The sequence below is a fragment of the Homalodisca vitripennis genome, chromosome 3 (assembly GCF_021130785.1).
Source record: "Homalodisca vitripennis isolate AUS2020 chromosome 3, UT_GWSS_2.1, whole genome shotgun sequence".
Taxonomy (NCBI): Eukaryota; Metazoa; Arthropoda; class Insecta; order Hemiptera; family Cicadellidae; genus Homalodisca; species Homalodisca vitripennis.
Genome location: NC_060209.1, coordinates 65,772,463 through 65,794,970, shown reverse-complemented (window position 1 = coordinate 65,794,970; position 22,508 = coordinate 65,772,463). Strand labels below are relative to the sequence as shown.

The following is a 22,508-nucleotide window of genomic DNA, read 5'->3' as shown; positions in this document are numbered from 1 at the left end:
ACATAGTTTATTATGTATATTTTATTCGCGGAAATATTATGTTAATGACTAATTGTTTATTTTTAATCTATAAACAAATTTATTAATTTTTGTTTAGAATTATAACTTTTGGCGAGTTATTATTTTTTTCTTATTGGTTTATTTATGCACTGTCTTCCAAGACTTTAGGATACGTCCGGACACAACTGTATTGAACTGATAACAGTTGCACATCGATAACTCACAGTGCAGTCCAGAGTTAGCTCGGCTGCTCACGAGGTGATATAAGTCGCTCTTCACAAGTGTGATTTGGGGAAAAGGCTTTGCCAGAATACAAAGGGTGATTGAATGGCAGTTTGGAAGAAATAAGGGTCGGCAATCGAGTTATAGCTGGCATGGTCGGAGGGGGGAGGGTAAGGCGGTCTGCCTGCAGCTGGGTTCTAACTTTATATCGTTTCTGCTGCTTAGCTAGCACTGTGTATTAGGTATTAGGATTGCGTCAGAAAGCTTGGAGTCAATGTCCAACTACAATAATAAATTAAAACATGATTGATTAATAGTTTCTTTTGATTAGAGTTTGCGAATAGTTAATTTTTAAATGACCAAGTATGTTATCATAAACCAAAATTGAAATTTTAAGGGAGAAAAAGTTAAGTGTAAGGCTCAAGCATGCATATATATAGTAAAATTCCCAAAAGTATTAGTGAACTAATATCTTAATTCCACACATCTTCCAGATTTGATGGTTTACTTTTCAACTTGGTCAAGTTGTCTCCAGAAATTCTAGTCATTACTTAGGTCAGAGCTCGAGCCTGAGGCCCACAATTTAAAAATAAAGTACCGTAAGAAATGATTCCGCATCAAGTTATCAAAATGTATTTTGCCTTAACACCAAAGCTGTAGTTCTAGGATGATTCTCAATGTTTAAATGACATAATTATTCTGAAATGTAGTTGCGGTCCAGTCCACTCAACACAGGAAATTCACTCACCTATTACGAGCACATACAATATTTCCAGCCTTTATCGGATTTTCTTGATGCTTTATAAACTGAAAAGCTGCTTATGCGCTACAATCCTAACGACTACAATGTCGTATATACTAGCAAACCGGGTATTACAAAATGAATTAATATTCCTTTACTATAGATTTTTGGATTAAATTAATAACACAATGATTACTTCATTTACTTTACGATAGTTTCAAAAATGTTAATCAGTATATGCACTGTTGTCATTACAAGTGTGCTAATGTTATGGCTAGTTAGGACGCCTCAAGAAAGATAGTCATAAAATCAATGTCAAAAGGGACTAAAATGTAATAAAATAGGACCCCGACAATAATAAATATAAATGTTCTATACTAACGAGGACCTCTCCAACAAGACATATTTTCCACAGAATTGGGGGTCGCAGGCGTGTTGAGACGTGTTGGAGCGTATTGCGTGATTTCACCACCATTACTCACGTGCTCGTGGTGTCTGTCTGTCTCTGGGGAACGTTACTCAGACAAATCGTACCAACCTAATTATCGGCTTGTGGGTGGGTTGGTGGCAACACTGCTTGCTCAAAGATATAGTGTTACTATTTCTAGACAACACGTGTTTTATTTTTAGTGGTGCTTCATATCAATGTAACAGGTTTTATGTCGTTTAGAGATGTATAGGCATTAGCAAGCCAAAATTAGTAATAAATGCAATATTAATATTTTTAATGTGTAGTCAAAAAACCATTTTTAGAAACACAATGCACATACCTTCGGGTCAGTTCGAACAAATCTTATTAGATTAGTGAGAGTTCAGTAAACTGTTTCATATGAGATACAATGTTATATTTGTTAGGATGCAATTTTAATTCAACCGTTTTTCATATATCTGATGCAATATAAAAAATCTAATTTTAATATCCTATGAGATGGGATTTCCTACTCTTGAAGTAGCTATCGAGAAACTTTATCTCTGTTGGAATATTTTCTGAATTTAAAAGGTATAAATTAATACGTCCAATCCCAAAGCTTACAACTGCTCATTTTACTATGTCTCTTGGGAACCAAAATTTTGGTATGAAATCGACAGAAGACATCGGAGTCTCATTGCATCTAGATGCTGCATGGAGGACGATGATAGCGACTTTATTAAATACTGGTTGATGTACTCTGATAGCCCCATATAGATTGAACTTTGCATGATAAACACACAGATAGCAATGTAAGGCAATGTTTTACAATACCTGCAACAAATTCGACAAGAACAATTAACTATGGATGAATTTATCTTAAATAAGGGTTTCTGACCACTGGACCTTGCTTGATATTTTTACGCTGAATTCAAACGCAAAGAATATTTACCAACCAATTGTTACACCACTGTCACAGAGACAAACACTCATTTGGATCGTCACTTCCAAAAAAATGTTTTAGCCATAGCCTTTAAGTTATTATTCTAAATACGAAAAGCAGCAATCGCACAATTATAACACTAAAGAATACGTGCGTTGGACAGAGAGACACACAAATTGAAGGCCATTCGAATTAAGAGACTCTTTACTTCAATACAGCAATAAAAACTACTAGTGCTTCTACTGTACTGAATGTTTTGTAATAGTTCATAATACTACTGTCTTCTTTTACAATTATAGCAAAGATCAGATTGCTTCTAAACGTTTCAATGTCAGAGTATTCGGCTGCAGGCAGGCAGTGGTTACTGGAATCAATGGCTTTCAGTCTGTACATAATAGCCTGTTAGAAGCAGAGCTCTGTTTTGTAAGTAAGAAATCTGAAACAATCGCAGAAATCTTCTGTTTCTTGAATTAGCCTTTTTTTACTTCTCAAAATGATTTAATACAGCTTTGTTAAAGGCAAGAAAAATAAAATAAAAATCATGCGCTTGTTCAACGAGAAATTACAAGCATTTAAAGTACTAAGTGGCCATCTTGAAAAACTGCTAATCCACTACTCAATAATTATAAAAAACAAATGTTTTTTATATTAAAATATGTAAATTTCCTTTACAATTTCTTCTATGTATACCTGGGTGGACAGGGTGGGCCTTCCAATTTTGATCGTTTGTGTTTTGTGTAACTGTCAACGAAGCTAACGACGATAGACATCCTTTACTGTACTGTGTTGTTATCTTCTGGTGGTATAGTTTTAACGAAACGCCTAAGCGATTTTAATCCTGGGTTGTATGCATGCCCGTATTTAGTCATTGTGCCACCAGTCGTTCACGCCTTCCCCCAATTCATCCCCCACAACTTTCCATCATTCACCAGCTGCCCCGTGCAGTTACACGTATATTAATTTACATATCACACGTAAGGTACCAAATTTTTCTTTAACATAGATACAAGTTTTTACTGCAATAATTAATAAATTAGTTAATAAGATTAATCAATAATCTACTGCAGTTCAAAATTTTGTGTAATTAAACATACAAAAATCTATATTTATTAATTAGTGCAATTTATATTCAAAATATTATACACTGCAATAAAATTAATTACAGTGAAAAAACTTGTTGGATTTAATAACTCTCCTTTTGAATAAAAAAACTTACTTTTAGTCTACTTAAGTAACGTTTACTTCTAGCTTGAATACTACTAGCAGAATAAAATCATCAGTCGATTCATTAAAACTTGGGTTGATATTTCTGTTTCATGTGTGTTATTATATGTGTTTCCTTCTTTAAATTATGGTATGGACACTGGAGAGTGAAAATTATCAGAATACTACTTTTTATTGTACTGTACTACGCTATTTTTGATTATTTTTTCCCAAAACTAATTAAATCTTCAATCGCAAACATTTTTATATAATATCTAAGCTTTATTACTGACAATTATTTATTTGTAAGGTAATTTTCATTGAACCACAAAATTAAAATTTATTTATTAATACTTATAAAGAAATAAAGCATTTAAAACAGAAACAACTATTGTGATTAGTTACAGGATGATTTTTAATTTTTAACTCAACCAATCCCCGAGTGAAAAATTCAAGACAGTGTTAAATATTATTCGCTAATTACAACCAAATCTTGTTAAAGGCTAGCTAATCTTGAGTCGTTGACAAAATATATTTTTAAAGATAGTCTCATGGAATATAAATTTGACTGTTTGCGTTTAGCTTTTGGTGTAGAATGACTTTGTAGTAAGAAGATAGTTCTATAGCAGTCAAATTCTGACCTTGCCAACACCGGTGACCTCTTTGACGCCGATCCTGCGCAGGAGCGCGGGAGGCGGGGCAGGCGGGCTGCGGTGGATGGCGCCACAGAATCCGCTGCTTGAGGATGACTCATCATCGGACCTCTTGCGACGACTTGGCGACGAACTGAGGTTCAGTTTCTGGGCGGCTCTGGAACAAACATAGAAGGTAAGTAGTGGAAGAAAAATCCAAAAATAAAGTTACCCCATTCATTCACACTCAAATTAGTTAAAATATTTTAAATCGAGGAAACAAATTTTACTACGAAGCGGAAACCAAGTTACAATCTTTCACTTAGTTTATAACGACGGACCGGACAGACCACAAGTGGTGGAAAGTAAGCTGTGTGCAGGGTGACCACACGTCCGGATTTTGTAGGACATGACCTCCTTTTTAATGTTTGTCCTCCTGTCCTCCCGGCTTTGAAAATTATGTAAAACGTCCGGCTTTTTGGCAAACAGATAAATGTTGAAAAATAGTTGCATCACGTTAAAAAAAATCTAAAAGATAAGCCCTGAAGTAGTATTGCAGCGGACACGTATTTCCATGGCACATGAACTGCTGTTAGATTAAATTGAATGCTGAGTGTTGTCTATAGTATCACTGACTCACTGTTGCTATCAGCTCAACTGAAATGTGCTACTGCCTCTTGATTTCCTACTTATGTATTATTATATGAATGATAGGTTAATTTAATAAATAATGTATTTTTTCTGTTATAGTGATAAATTCTTATATATGTCTGTAACAACAGCTTGCTAATAAAATAACGAATGAACGCAATTAATTAATTACAATTATTTCATAAAATGTAATTAATAGCATCCTAAAAATTTGTGTTCTAATCAGTTATTATTATTTTATAATTTTTAAGAGAAAATGTCTAACAATGATTATAAGTCATTTTTTTGTCCAAAATTATATATCTTCAAATAATACTGTTATCCATCAATATATTAGAGTCTAATAATATGAATTCCTTTTATTTTACAATTTATATATCAAAACAAATCGAATTTGAGTGTTTTTATTTGTACTACAAGCGATAAAATACTAATTTGTAACGTGATTGTTTTGTAATAATCTATACAAAATGTTTTTTAGTAATGTTTAAAAGAATATTTATTACCCTCCTTCTTATGTTTTAATGTAATACTTTTTCTACCCCAAAATCCTCGTTTTAGGAACTTGCGTTTGGTCACCCTAGCTGTATGTTATAATAGTGGGTGTTTAGTGAGGAAACCCTAAGATGGAAAAAGATTATTTAGTGGGAGTGTGAGTGCGATTCTACCAACACATCTTATTTGGGTAGATTTTGCGCTCAGTAGAGAGTATAAAAACACGGCTTTTATTAAAATGTAAAGATTTTACGGTTTTAAAGAGTTTTAATGATATCGCTTGCAACAACAATTATTTTTCATTCTTAGTTTACCTTTTCCCGAATGCTCATAATAATGAATTCTCAAAATAAACAATTTAGGAATATAGATCTGTGCGTCGTTGTGAACGGTATCGAAATTAATTTGTTTAGTGCCTCTATTGAACCAAACGGATTTGGTAAATATCGTGAGGTACATCTACTCCCAATATAAGACACGGGTAACCAATAATCCCGAGTCACTTCCAGGGGGGGGGGTAGGTTGTCAAAAAGAAATTATTTTTTTACTTTTCACTGCTTAAGGTCTGTTTATTCAGTCTATTTTAATCACTCATTCTTTGTCCCTAAAGTGGACCAATCCTCTATTTATAATTATATGGAGCATCTACGCACCATCATCTTTATGTTCCTATATAGAGAGTCTTTAAAAACAATGAATGTTTTCAATTCACAATCTAGAATTCCAAACATATACAATAGCAATAGGGCAACAAATGCGTATGTTATTTTTCGGTAACTTTCGCAGTCTAGATTATCTGACTGGTTCATTTTAGGCTCATACTGCCGGCCCGTTGACAATGCTTACGATCTCATTATACCGTCAAATGTTTGTATAGTAAAGAACAGTAGAACATGTTAGAAATCAAATGTAATTTGATATTTATATAACTGCTGCAGCTCCATTTGCTCTGATGTTGTTTAGATAGTAACCCAAATTCCACAGAATACAAAATTTTGTAATTCTGTTTTCTTAGAGAACTGCTCAGTCCAGCAAAACACTTAGTCTTGAATCATATTTGGTATATAAAAATTGAATCAAATTGAATACGGCTAAATATAGTAATTCAGTATTCTATGGGTAACTCATCGATATCTCTTGATCGATATGAAGTCAACAGCGAATGAATCCATCCATGCTAATTTTTATTTAGATAGACGGTATGAGCAAAATCGTATAAAATTTGTTAAAGTGCTGCACTTATATGCTGCTTTTATATTGCGAAGGGCAGCATCACGAAACATGTTCCAAAGGTCGGGCTCCTCACATGGCTTTCACTGCAAGGTCGTTTAGAAAAATCCGCCAGTAACAACGATCCTAAAATAAAACACTTTTAAATGAATTTACATGCGATATTTATAACATTTAATAACTTTTAAAGCTTTATAAAAGTACCATTAATTGCACATTATTCTATCTTAAAGATTTAAGACTGCCTTCAGATGCACAAGAGTACAAGATGAAATGATTCTTCATTGTTTTTCAACAGACAGTGAAAAGTAGCATCATGTTTATATATGCAATTAGCGAAATAACTGACTTCGTATGTCAAAGGCGGCTTTATGTCTCCCAATTAGTCGTAGATTGTGGCCTTTGAGTCTGATCCCCTCCCCACCCCCACACAGTACCCACAGTCTAGCCCTCCCACTTCAACTTCCCCACCTCCAAACAACAAAAACAATCTCATTAACGTCCTTTTTATACAAAATGGAAAATATAACACTTAATCATCTCTAATGTCTCTTTATCAAATTATCATCGTCAAATCATTAGGTTTTTGCTTTGTAGCATATAAAGCATCTTGTGGAGTGAGGCGAAAAGCTTTCTCACATAACATTACAATATGCATGCTTTATCTATATTTCCCTTATCGATAACAACACCGTTTGATAATTTTTTTTATTCTAACATGAAACCGTCCATCTAAGTATGATTTAGCCAGTCACCTAATGCGTATTTACCTCACTTACTCGTTGTTCGCTAGGCATTGAAGGGAAAGGTTTGGGCTCTGGGAAAAGGAAGAAAGTTGCAAGAATAGTCGCGTAAACTCTATGCGTGTTCCACAATTAACTTTCTTATGGGTGACGTAGAACAGGATGGTCACTTCGGACGACCTTAAAAATCACGGTCCATGAGACGTTTTCAGTCTGTGACGTTTATGTTTCGGCACATATCAACATGTTGTGATAGCTGATTTTAATATTTATTATAGATGAGTACTGTAATGTTCATGATGTTGGAGATTTCCTCTTTCTTCAATAAACATTCTTAGCCAACGGCAAACAGGTTGAATCGAAATTACTGAATTACAATACTACTCACTACGCATTTCCGTAAAATGTTTAATGTTTTCTGCCAAAGTACAGTTTTTATAATACTGTGGATATAAAAAGCGGCGGTAACACGAAGTAGAGGTTCTCTTGCAATGGGTTTATTTTCTCTCAGGGTAACAACGACCGGCCCGGTTCAAAGCTAAGGGAACGTAACTAGAACATTTTTAGTAAATAAGTATTGCCACTGTGGGACTGAATTAGACTGAGATATATTAGCGGATACGTTTATTTGTCTTATTCTAAAGTATAAGTGATAACATTAGAAATATAATAATAAAACCTATATTGACGTAAGTCCGGCGTCTGTTTTAACCACATTACGTCGCAAACAGTTTTAAAATTCACTTCTTGGTTTACTTGTATTCACTCATGTAAATAAACTTAATTGAAAACTTTTGTGGTACTGTACTTGATTTCTATTTTTAACCCGGTTAATAAATATATGTTCAGGTACCGCAAAAGGCTAATACGGTCAAAAAGCATGCACTTTCGTCGCTTGTGTTCTGCGTAAGGTATAAGGGAAGAGTAGAAAATCAATCGTTTATAAAGTTGTGCGTGGTAAAAGTCGTGTTGTGTTCTGGGAAAGAAATGCTCGTTATGATATATTTATATACATTCCCTGTTGTTCCTTAAGCCATGGTAAAACGTCACATACAACGTCATGGTAAGCATCCAGATTCATTAAAATGCGTTTCTTTTTATATGCAATCATTCAGAGCTTTGCTCATTAAGATGCGGTTTATAACAGCTTTTAAATAGTCTTTAAATCCATTTTTTTTAATTGTTCACTTATAAAGTTAGCAATCTTTAGTAAAAATTAGAATTCGTCTTGCAATCTGCATTATACTAATGTACTGTGTGTATGATATTTTTTTAAATTAAAATGTAAACAAATGTTTCTCCCTCTTCGGTGTTCTTTACACGAAAGTCAAAGCTATAAAAAGATTAATATCAGTTAAATTTTTTTATATAAAAATACTATCAAAAATACGTAAATATTACGATTTTTGTATTTAATTTAAAAAGTAAATTCAAAAATTTTAATATTCCAGGAAATCGTCGGGGTATTTCTCCTTAAAATCCTTCCTCGGATTCTTTTAACAAATAAAAAAATGAATTAAATAAATTGGTCCGCCATTCCCAAGATTAGCGTTTCGCAACAATTTAGCGGTTTATTTGGATTTATAAGAACCATTACGTATCTTGCAAAATATCATTATAAACCATGACAGCAAATAAAATGGCACAGAAATAGACAACGTTTTGTCTCGGACTTGCCAATGATTTCCCATTACAAGTCCGAGCATTACAAATTACATTTGTTACAAGCATTACAATTGTTTACTTCTCTCTAATAATAATCTCTGCATCTTTGATAGTGGGAGAACAAGAGAGCCCAGCGTGCGAAGGTTGAATTGTGATGAGGGATGGGGTCATCTCTCGTTATTATACCCTTCATGAGCCAAGCCAGCTCATATTCGCAGCTTTGCTTGCTACACTTCATCATATATGAATGGTAGCGTGACCACGAATTCGGTGACTGATTAAACAACTAATATATTGTGACCGCAACGAATTGTCATTGGGCAAATTACATAATTAACAAGATCTTCTAAGAAACTATGCAAAATCTCACGAATAAAAAACCATTAATCAGTAATAATGAAGAGAAAACAGATTCCCATTACCAAACCCAACCCGCTCTCTTGCATTTTACCTCATAGTTCACGCCATAAACATAGTTTACCATGGTAATGGTCTCAATATAAGCAGCCACGATTGTTGGGTGAGAAAAATTTGCGCATTCGGCATTTAAGTTACCATTTCATTCTAATGTTCAACCTTCATAAACAATCACCCTTAGCCCAAGTTCTTCCATGACTGCCTGGAATGAGCGCACTATGGCCCATGAGGGAGCATTTTAAGCTTTGGCCATGATTCTGCAAGAAATACGTAGCTGCAAGTCAATTATGAGGATATGACTGACTGTTGCTGGATCTGTAATACTGTTTCTAAAAAAAATCATAACTCCTAAACTACGCAATGGCACAAGATTATACACCGAAATAACATAAAGGCTAACTATTCTCTGGGTGTGTTAAATAGAATAAAGTTCATGCACAATCGTAAAACATTGCTAGTGTTTCTCCCACGGCCAGCTGTATGTGGCCTGCTTCCGAGAATTTTTACCCGAGAAATTTTAGGACAATAAACGGACGATGGGGCGATAGTTGTACTATCAATAGCTGATAGATTTATTATACTATCCAATGAGCAGTAATAAAGTATGTTGAACACTTCAATATATTTTGATTCTGTGGCAGAGCACGGGTATTCAGCTAGCATAAAAATAAACTTGAAGTTACTATACTTTTTGTAGGAGTAGTAGTTTGTCCCAAATTAATTGCCTCCTTCAGTAATTCTCTTCATCCTTCTAGTAAATAAAAATCCCTTTATATTTATATACACACAGTATAATGAGTCAATCTATTAACATATTAAATGAAATGAAATTAGTTGATTAGGAAATTATACTATTTCAAACTATACCATCTGGACAGATAGACAATAATTATTTTAACGAAAACCTAATTCTTTTAAGATCAACAATTCATTAACATAATTATGAAGAGGAATTATTAATACGTTTTAAATTATATAAATTTATATACACACGAAACGCTAATAAAATATTTTTGACAGAACAATATTTGGAATATATATTTTAAATAAATTAAATATATCTGGTTCACCGGAGAGTCAGCTGCGAAAGGATTATTATTTATTCATCTTCACAGATCTGGAAACTGAAATTAATGAGTTTACTGTCAGACAGATCCGGAATCTCTAATCTCCAATTAGCAACTACTTGTGGTCTTTGAATAAACCTCCCTTCCACCCTCCCCACCAATCCCTCACGAACGTCCCTTAACACACAGGCAGTCAGTATCGCTTTCACGCAACCATCACAGTCACTGAAACAATGGATGTTATTACGGCTTAATTTACAAGCTATTTAACTGTTTTAAAAGCTATTCAAAAAATGACTATGAGTAAATAGCAATTTATAAATTTACCGTCAATGAAGATTCATTGTAAATGTTTTTAAATATCAATAAAACTACATTTTAACACGTCTGATTGAAATGGAGGAGTGAAAGTTAGATACAAAATCTATATATATATATAATCTATATATCTATATATTATAAATATATATATATATATATATATATATATATATATATATATATATATTATAATTTAGTGTTATAATAATATGTATAGAGAAATTCCACAAAATAAATATTATGAATATTCGATCCCACTAATATTGTAAATGCAAAAGTTTGAATGATTGGATATTTGGATGTTTGTATGTTTGGAGGTTTGTCCTCGAATCACGCTGAAACTGCTATACGGATTGTGCTGACATTTGGAACAGGTATAGCTTTTGGTCTGAATTAACACTTAGAGTGCTTTATACCACCCAAATAAAGTCGAATTCAAATTGAAAAATTAGTTTGTTTACATTCGAATGTTATGATAAGAACGAAACGTAATAACGTTTCATAATTCAAATTAAACTGGCAGTAAACAGCTGTTGACAGCTACAATTCGACAAACTTTCTGAAACATCTGTTTACATTTAAATTTTATCAATAATAAGTAAACGGTGCTTGATCGGTAGTGTAATGCAGATAGTAAATAAAACATTAATATATAAATTTTACTCCAGATTGCGCCAGTGACGAATTAAAATCATATAATCCATTAAATACTGTTATACAACTAACCTTAATGAACAAAGTTATGAATGTTTTTACATAATTTACTTTAAACTGGTGGGCTTCCTTGACATTATGATATTACATTTTAACAATGGCTTACGGAAAAACAGAGAAATGAATACTAACCTACCTTAACGATTCATTCTTTCCCTGGCTACAGTCCAAAAAACAAGTGTAACGCAAAACTTTAATAACGAGTATTTTGGAATGTTGCATAACCTTAATAAGGATTTCCCCCTTATACCGGAAGTACATAAGAAGTAGGTAGGACTTCCCCCTAGGTCGTAATAGGCTTTTCAGTCCTAGCAAACTCAACTATGCTAACACGATTTTGACCAAAATAGATTTCCGAGAACTGTATAATCGAACGTACATAGTATTTTAATCGAGGCAATATGGCAAGCTAACCTGTGACATAGTAGGTAAGTGAATTTAAACGGTCTTAAATAGGCACTTTTTAACCGAAGTAGGCATCTCGGTCCTTTGTAAGTATATATATTTTTTCTTCGTCAGAACAACAAGACAAACTCTACTATGTTACTGGAAATATCTTAGACCTGAAATATTGACAAGGACTGGAAATATACGCTTTTTGACCAAAGTAAGTTTCCGAGACCTGTGTGATCCGAGATTTGTGTTTTCTTGATCGGGATTACAAGGCAGATTCAGCTGTGACGTTATGTATATGATTAATTACAACCAGAAATGCTCCTAGACGTGCCAAACATGATATAATAATTAAGTTAAACTTATACCATGAACTTAATAATATCTACCTGATGTATGCCTACTTACGTTTTAAAATGTTTGTAGGACTCCCATCATATTACATCATAATTGCTTTTTATAAGGACCTCGGTTCTAAAAATTGCGTGCAAAGCCGCGGGTAACAGCTAGTATGAAATAAACATTTTCTACTAATGCTTTTTAAGCTATCTGAAATATAGTTTTTTAATTCTACTCAATACGTGAAAAAATGCCATTGCTTTACATTAATTATTTTTATTTTTCCAACTTATTAAAAAATAATTGACTTTTTCCTTATAACCCACGTGAAAAGCAAAATGTAATCTAATCAAAAATAAAGATAAACTTTTCATTTCTGAAAACACATATCCTTAATATGTTTTGGTAAATTATAGCTTACTTCAAATCTCCTTTAGCATTATTGAAGTTACATATAAAAAATCCATTAAAAACGTTGGATAGTAATTGATTTTGATGTACAATTGTTATATGATACCAAACACTTCCAACTACATTTTCAACGACTGGTATCAGCTATCTTCTTCAGTTTTTTAAAACTTAAGTCTTTAGCTACCTGCTGTGATGTGTGGATCATGTAATGATGCAATGTGGTTTTTGTATTGCTCCTTCCTTTGGTCCAAAATAAAACAATATTTTTGTTTGGATGTAAAACTTTTCTTTCGTCATTATTTGACTTGCTCATCACCGTATGAATTTGTTGATTTAGTAATTTAAGAGACACCATATCTACGACTGATGCCTGAAGTGGAGAACAGATACCATATCTTGAAACGTAAGGGTTTCAGTATTTGTAAACACATACCAAAGGCTAATCTCCAGAAACCTGTCCATCCTCAATAATTAACTTTAAACAAAACATTCTTTCCATGCAAACATAGCACTAAATTCTTCCTTTATAACTTAGTAATGCCATTGGATAATTTTATAGGTCAAAACAATTTATGACTTCTACTATCGTTACATTTTAGAAAACTATAACACTAGCCTTCGTAAGCTATTGTCTTCTCTCTTGCTAGAATCCTAGTAAATATCAGTTAAGCACAAATCACTAGTTTTCATGTTGCATAAATTAATTAATTTATCTTTACTAGGTTAACTTCATATAGTAAGTTTTCGTGACAACTGAAGAAGTTGGTGGACTCATATAATCCTAGAAACAGTGTTCTATTTTTGTCAAATATGAAGATTGCAAATGCCCACATACTGCTATTCTCTCACACAATTAAATTCTACAATTATCAATTAAATCTAACCGTTTTAGGCTATAAAATACACTAAAAAACCTGTGTTCGCAATACTGTAGAATGAAACGCTCACAATATTAAAGTTTTAAATGTGTGAGCTTGTCTGATACAGTGGAACCAATCAGCGGAACGAGTAATGCAAACAACAGAACGTATGTATGCGTGTACGCTGTACTGACTACGTCATTTTAAATCCAATCCTGCAACAGAAGCAATTATTCCGAGTGGTTTGTTTGGTTACAAAGCGTACAGAGAAATTCATTTTAGATGGAATTGTTACGCATTTAAAATCTATCAACAGTCTATTATAATGTATTAATGCTATTGGATATTTTATAATTGGGGTTGTAAGCTCCTTTCGTTATCGGAAATAATCTGATTTTTCGTTGATGGATTTACAGCGAATCTTCCTAAAAACATCTTTAATACCAGTTATTTTCATCGAACAATTTTACTCATCAATGACTTTCTAACGGGGCATCTAAATGATTTCTATGAAGCGATGAGGATAATGCTAGTTAAAATTAAAATCTCGATTTATTTATAAATTTAAACTTTACAGCTACACTGTCAAGATTCTGTAAAAGTATATTTAAAAAAAAAAAAATATATATATATATATATATATATATTTGAGATAGCTCATATTTATTTATCATCCATGAGTAAAATTTAAAGTCTATTATACTTTCTTCTCTATTATACTGTTTTAAAATAAATTTGAAATGTTTACAGGATATGCGAAGCAAGCTTGTGACTATTACACAATTCAAAATATCCTTTACATAGTTAAAAATACCAAATTTTAAGAGATAATAAACCAATATAACGGAGCGTCGAAGGACCTCCTAGTAAGAAAGGAAAGACAGACACAAAAACAGAATGTCCTTTAACTTATTGATTCCAGGACGTAATATATAGACCCCTTCCTTACACCAAGAAACAACCTACGTACCAAGTTTCAAGCCCTAGGACTTTTCAATGAAGAGGACAAAAAGACTGATAGACAAATACATGATTTTAGGAAGCCTTGCCGAGCCATTAAAATAATTATTGCGTGAAATATAAAGAAAATGGTTTCACGTCCATTTACCGACATCAGTCCTATTTTTAACTAAACATTACTAGTTAATAAAAGGAATGGACCTGATAAAACTATATAACCTGTGTTTTGATAGTGAAATATAAATTCAGTAAGCAAGACATAAAATATAGAATTCTGTGACATTTTGAGCTAACTCTGAATGTATAACTTCAGTACCAATAAAATACTTTGTAACTATAAGATATTCTCGCGTTAAATAAAGTTTTTATAATTGGTTCCTCTTCCCCAAACATTGCTCTCATCCCGTATTTATACTGTTATAAGACGATGTTTAACACACAAAATTGGCATATTGTTGTTGAACTAAATTTGTTAAGAACATTTCTTTTAAATACTATTAGTCTTGAATAGTTTACATCTTACCTTATGTTGAGAAGAAACTGGTCTAATCATAATAATTGTTATACCTCAATAGAAAACATCAACAACACATTACACACCATACAAAACATATGTAGGCCTTGTATGCGTCATGGCTTTGTTCAATAATGCAACTGTTTGTCTGTTTGTGTTTTTTTCTCAAAACGTCATAACTTTAAAATTGTATAATCACTAGTTTAAAATATCAAAACCAATATAAGATATATGAAAAATATTGTCAACCAACACAACAAGTTGTTTACAAAAAAGGCAAAGCAATCATAAAATTAGTTATAATCTGCCTATAAATTACTGAGAATTAATTTTCAATCATAGACTAATTTTGAATCCTATACAGATTCTAAAAAAACAACTGCAGAAGAAATATAAAAATGCACTTTTGTAGATGTATGAAAAACTTAATAGCTAACAACAATTTGGTTTACCTTATGTAATATGTGTCCGACGTTGGCGATTAAGAATTTATTTCCCGTGTAAGTTTAGGATTAAAATCCGTATCTAATCTTGATAGCTGTAAAGAGTAAATAAGGAAAAGATTGATCGGAGCTTGAGGTGTAAACATTTACAATGGAATAAAATTTAACCTAACAGAATATGACTAAAAATATAAAAATACTAGAAATCATTTATCGTGTTCTTTTCATGAATAGTTCATACTGTTTATATAGTAAAATAGGTAACCAAACAGATGTATCCATCGTTAAAACATTATCGCTACAGAGAGATACTTATTTTAGTTTGTAAAAGAACAAACGCTATCGCTAGAACGTTGAAAAGCATTAAGCAAGTCGCATGCTTGAGTGACAAACATCAGAGATAAGGTGTATGTAGTAAACACAACTCACCCGTCCATCATGGCTTTACCCTTCCATTACAATGCGATCCACCGCACGCCACACGCACTCACAGGCACACGCGCACGCACTTGAGACGCGTCAGTCTACTGCGTCATTCTCACCTGTCTCTGGCAGCGTCACGAGTGCAAACATCTGCTGGTGTTTATTTACACAGTCATGGAACTGACTTTGTACTACAAATGTGTGTAATTCTTGTCTTGTTCAAACATATTATTTTTAAAATTCGAACCTAATTAGAGTTAGACATGCTGTATAATTAACTCTGATAGAGAATCAATATCCTATGAGAAATTTTCGAATTTGCTTTTCTATAACCTGTATTACTTTTAATAACAGTAAAATAAACAGGCGATAAACAATTATAAACTTAAATTTATAACGATTTATTTAAGATAATCAATTGTATCTTAAATTTATTCTGAGGCAATATTTTTATGACAAGTATAGTTTATATAATTTGGTTGTCATTTAATATAACATTTACATTTTTTTTTTTTTTTTTTTAAATCTCCATTTATTTATTGATCTATATGCTATAATTACCTAAAAGTTGTATACAATGCGTAATGTAATGGTATTATAAAATACTTTGCTAACGTGAATTCACTCTAACGAACAACTAGTTTATTGGAAAAAGATACACTATTCAAATGTACATAAATTTATGTAATGTTTTTTTTGTTATGAAAATATTTTCATTTATGCGATAAGAAATGTTTACAGATAATATTTACCAGTAACTTTAAGAAAAATAATGATCCATCTAAACACTATTTAGGAACCAGTGGAAGGAACTCGCGCCGCGTGTCCGCCGAGCGTCGAGGCGCGCGGAATACAGTCGGCGTCTGTCAGGGTACTGCCGCCTCCACCGCCTCGCCCCCACCCACACCACGCGCCGCCCCACCCCCACGCCGCCCCCAGGAATAGATAAGATAGTCGCGTCTCAAGGCCGTTAATTGCGGAGAGATTTGTCTCCGATCCGGCATCGGTATGACGTAGTGGCCACTTAGTCTTTGAGTCACTTCGTATAATTTAATAGTAGAGCCTGGCTTCTTTTGACTAGTATTTGTGGCAGCAGACGGCCCCGGGGTGAGTGAATGAGGGAGGGGCGTTTTATTTTACAGCTCCCACTTTACAGCGCCGTTCCTTAAAGTGTCCCGGCTCAGTTTATCGCCAGTTAACGTTAAAGTCAGTTTAGGAAGAATGGTTACAGACCTCATTGTTTTCTGCTGTTCGTGCGTTTTTAGCTATATTGAAGTTTTGTACTTTGAGACCACGGTCTTAGTAAATCAAGTCTTTGAGTTAGTTTATTTACAATATTTTTATTAACTTAGCGGACATTTATGTCCAAAGATTCCACGTTAAAAGTAAGACTCAATTTCCGTGGAGAGTTCACTTCTGGCTGGTTTCTACGTTCATCGTAAGGCGCTGGGGTAGAGCAAATTGATGTCACTTCAACCCGGTCAACACTGTGGATGTCCAAAAGTGGCACATCTCTAATCGCAATTGTCGAAATATTAAATGTGATAGGTAAAACGATAGGTTCTGTCTACTGGGGAAGATGACGTTTGGAGTTCATAGGGCTGTACTTAAGTGTTAAAGGCAGTTGCTAGCCTGGACTTAAGGTCGTGCCACACCTTCTTCCAAGGTGACATGGCTGGGATATAAAATGGATCTCAATAGGAGAGGGCGCATACCACGAACATTAACCATCCGGAATATCCTGTCACTCCGAAAGCAAATGCAAAGGTCTTTTATAGGACTTGTAGAGGAAAATTATACAACAAAAATTTCAAATCTTTATTTAGAAATATTCTTTGGAATTCAACAAGATATTACAGCTTGTTTTTATTCCAAAAAAATTTACCTTAGTTATGAAGCAGCAATACTACCAATACTAAAGTAAAAAAATAATAATCAAACTTTCCCTTATCATCATATCATACCTTCAATGACAGTCACACAATAATAACAACTTGAGATGAGGTTATGTACTGCAGAGAATGCAGCTTTCTCTTAATTAAATGCACGTTTATAGCCCATCGCGAGACTCATTCAGCGTTATGACACAGGTTCGTTGCCTTTATGACTACTACCGTGTTATTGCAGGTAGCTGTATCATGATATATAATGGTTCTAGTTAGTAAATCAACAAGAACCTGCTTATATTCGAAGTCATATTACACGATATTTTAAAGGAATGTACTAAGAACTTGGTTGCTTCATTGAGTGCCTTCGACCCAACGTTTATTAACAAAAAGTAAAATAAAAAATAAAACAATAACTAAAAAAAACTATAAATACGGGGAGGAATCAAAATTTATTATATTTTTGTTTCATCAACATTTGATTTGCATAATTATATAAACATAGGCTCCATTACAATATTTTGGTTAATCGCCTAATAATTGTGGTAGTCTATTTATTACAAATATAAGCTAGAAATAAAAAAGCCAAATAAAAATCATATGTTTGAAACAAGTTGTTGAAATGTATTATTTTATGCATAGTTTTATGTCAACTAACACAGGCAGAGTAATAATTCCACTTGGTAAATCGTTCTTGAATGAGTTGAAAAAGGTGAATAAAAGTCATTGAATAAAATGAAATGAGTTAAGAATTGAATATTAGAATCGTTAGTTTGGGGCTTTTAGGCAGAAGAACCAATTTTTTTTTTAACGGAATTCCACTAATTATTAAATTGAGAATAATAAAGAGAACGAATATTAGAAAAATAACGAGCTCACAAATATTTATAGTCTGGAAGAGCTGCTCGCAGTTGGACTGTATCGGATTCCTCAGATGGAGGTGTCCAATATGTGTGACCTTTGGATAGTGTAGATACGATGGGATAGTGAAAGTATCAAGTGAGATTTACTAATGACATTGTTATGCCTTTAAATTAGGCAAAATTAAGAAAAGATAAGATTTAGGCTATAAATTGAAAAGCTATGCATATTGATATGCTACCACAAAACGTAGAATAATTAGGTCACCTGCGTCATTGTTAATCTGCTGTCAATTAAAATAATTATAGTCTGAAGGAAGTAAGATTCTGGTACTCTATGAGTATGTCGGCGAGTAATGGTACAGATAATTAATTAATATTGAAGATTATTTTATATATGCCTATATTATAAAATGATCATTCTTAAGTGTAAGATACTTGTTCAGTTATAAATATTTTGTGATTTATAAGCAGTTAAAACAAATATTTGACAACCATTGTAAATATACCTTGTATTATTAAAACGACCCCACGTTTTATTTTTTCTTATGTTTGTTGTTGTTGTTTAACAGTCCATATGTTATTTAAAAATGAAATTTATAAATAGAACTAAATGGATATTATAGGTTTTATTTGTTATTTAACGGAGAGTAGAGTTAAATATAATTTGACAAGTATTGATATAATGTTAATTGTAAGTCAATCTGTACGTCTCCAGTCCGTTGTTATAGTTTTCGAATCACTTAGTGAGTTTATTTTATAAATTTGAAAACTTAAATGAAACATCATATCGAAAAGTAAGGCCAAACGAATTTTGATTAAATTTTTCGTTGGTTCCAACCAGTTTTTTCCGATCGTAGGCTAGTGGATCAAATATTCCAGGGAATATAGCGAATTTCTATGTGAATTTGTGATTTTTGGATCAACAGCTTGTTTATGGAATTCATAAAGCAGCCTAATGTCTGGACGAATGAAGTACAGTTTCAATTTTAGTTCGGTCACAACAAATAAATAGTGAGCAATTATATTGACGAAGCTCTGGAGTTGACATTCATAAAAAAATAGGCATGAATTGAGATAAAATTTCAATTGAATGAAAGTTCATTGAATTACTTACTAGTCTGGTAGAAAGTAACTAGAGAGACTAGAATGTCTGAATGCAGTTTTCTACTGCAGCGCAGATGGCCAATTCTCCGAAGTAATAGCTTTGCTCTAAGGTCCCACCCCAGTTTTAGTGGTCCCACCACTGACTATCTAAGGCCTTAAGGTTTATGACAACGTTTCGCCACTGGGTAGTAAAGATAAGCATAACTGTCTGAATAAAGACGCTGACAATTCAGGTTTTATGTTAGTTGGATAGTATAAGAAGCCATTATGTGGACTTCGAATAATTTATGGTTTACGTTTATAAAGATATGTCTGCTTTTTTGCTAATATAGTGATTTTTTAGAATAACCCACTCCGACTTACGGGAATGCATTTCAGTGTTCTGTATTTTCGTAAGTTTACGAAATCGCCACAGCATTTTCTTTAAAAATAAGATACTAAAATCAAGCTTAAATTTAACTAACATACGTCTAAAAGATCAATGGTAATAAAACCAAACTGCGTGTTATTATTTTAGATACATGCTAAAATTATTATTTTATTCCATTTGTATTGTTAAAAAATCGTAATTTTTATAGTGAACTGTTAAGTGTTTCTCTATTTTAATCACAAAAGTTCGCAAACAATTCTGGTACGATTGCCATGTAAACTGTTCTTAACTCATACAAAAATGTTTTTAGAAAAGCAAAAACGTTGAAGCCGTTACTAATGTCGAAACTAATAACGTTGCACAAAGAGATTGTTTGAGGGAGTTTGGGCCGTACAAACTTTACTTTTTCCTTCACAAAAGAGGGCAGCCAGAATACAGAGCAGTGCCGCGGGCTGTGAGACCGGATACAAGGTATTGACATGATATACTAACATTTTACATTCATGTTTTCTGACGTCACATGTTAGAGAAGGGCTTGATGTCAGAACAACATTTATAGTTCACGAAGTTTTTATTTTGTTATAATGGTTAGTAAAGTACAAAAATATATTATGAGTTAAATTGTTGAGTACAAACCACTCACTCCTGTATTGTTTTCGTACGTAACAAATAATTGGAATATCCAAAATAATGCTGCAAAAATTTCTGACCCACCACATTGATAAATAAAATGAAAACTTGATTCAAAATATATTTTTAAATTTTATTGGTGCTTTGATTGGCATAATCTTCTATTTCTCAACCTATCCTAACATTGCATTAACTTGTTTATCGCAACTACAATCTAGATCCTGTGTTAGGACGGACGCAATAAAAAGATCTCTCATTAAATTGACATTATGGTGATAGAGTATTTCAACAGCCATAACGTTGACGCTTTGTAGAACACAAGAGTAAAGTCTGAACGGATCACAGATTTTAATAGCCTAGCGCCACCTACTACTATATTGTTGTATAGTGCAACAGCTTACAAAAATAGTCGATGGTGTAGAGTTGCGATTGTCTGAGTAATTTCCGTACAGCCGTGGCAAGTCACAGAGTTTCGATTGAGCACAGAACCACCCACGCTACCATATGGTGGGCGTGCATCTATACCTAGTATCGATTAATTATTAGAAATTAATATCTATTAGAGACCGATGACAGGTTAGATAAGAAATAAACATTATTACAAGACAATAAATTAAATTTAGCCCCAAAACACTTAATTATTAGTCTCATTGTCAACTACATAACAATAATCTCCACAACCTTCCCAAGAGTCGCTGAGTCGGACATACCAGGTTCGTCTCGTTTATGAAGGAAGCAGACGGCGCCTTACCATTGCGACAATGACGTCATGATCAAACATCGCACCATCTGTCTTACATAGATGATTTCGAGGAGGAGAGTGTTGGTTGAGAAATGTGGAGGGAATTTAAAGTGTTTAAGAACAAAACAAATTATAACTATAACAATCAGTGGTAGGTCAAGAAACATCATATCTAATTTATATAATTAATGTGATATGTTTTGTTTCGCGTCTTAGCACATACAGATATAACAGATACATTACCGACATGCCGTATTATAATTTTGATAACAAAAAGGGATAAACAAATTATCACCAACATATATATATATATAATATATATATATATAATATATATATATATATATATATATATGTTGGTGATAATTTACCAGAGGATTACTTCTTAAGCGGCCGATCTCATGACTATCGCTTAGTTTTTTCCGGTTTATGCAGCATCAAAACATTTGTAATACTCATAAAATATGTTGACGTTGCTTTAGAGAGCCATCTTAAGTCACCAGATGTTAGGCGCGGTACCGAAATACTTCATTAGCTTATTGTTAAGAATTTTTTGCGCAATGCAAATTATTTGCTTATATAATAGTTAAGTCCTAGATTCTTCACTCAATCTACTTAGTGAACATTTCATGCAATGGCCATCAAAATAAAAATAATGGTAAAGTTTAAAAAGATGTGTTTTTGCAAATCCGCAGTTGTGATTGAAACACTGGTAAAAGTTTTTGCATGGGTGGTGGATCAATGGGCGAAATTTATTTTCCGAATGAAGACATCTGCGGTCAAATTTTCTGTCGTTTTGGCCACAAACTGTTCTCAGCTTTAATGACTGCAGAAGGAAAATGTTGAGGAAAATAGCTCGCATTTCTTGGCGAACTCGAATTAAAATTAACGTATACTTAACTATAGTCTTTTCTATTTTGACGGTTTATCCCTTTAATAAAAGGGCAGATTATATATCTTGAAAGAAGAACTTAGTACTAAGCAGAAGACTTTTTTCAGGGGGAAAGAGAGTGTTTATAATTTTAAGTGACACAGTATCGAAAAACTAACTTTAAATTATAACGCAATCCATACTAATGTTTTCAGTGAACGAAATTACAACATATAACACGAAAA

The 22,508-nt window shown here is 33.0% G+C and overlaps 1 protein-coding gene across 3 annotated transcripts in view; it reads right to left on the bottom strand.

Moving 5' to 3' along the window:
- The window catches only part of LOC124356997 (kinesin-like protein CG14535), a 420,258-nt gene that overhangs the window by 37,094 nt on the left and 360,656 nt on the right, over positions 1-22,508 (bottom strand). For all 3 annotated transcript variants that reach the window (XM_046808357.1, XM_046808355.1, XM_046808356.1), the window contains exon 6: positions 4,161-4,329. In XM_046808357.1, the coding sequence (XP_046664313.1) occupies positions 4,161-4,329 (169 nt within the window). The remainder of the gene's footprint in view (positions 1-4,160; positions 4,330-22,508) is intronic.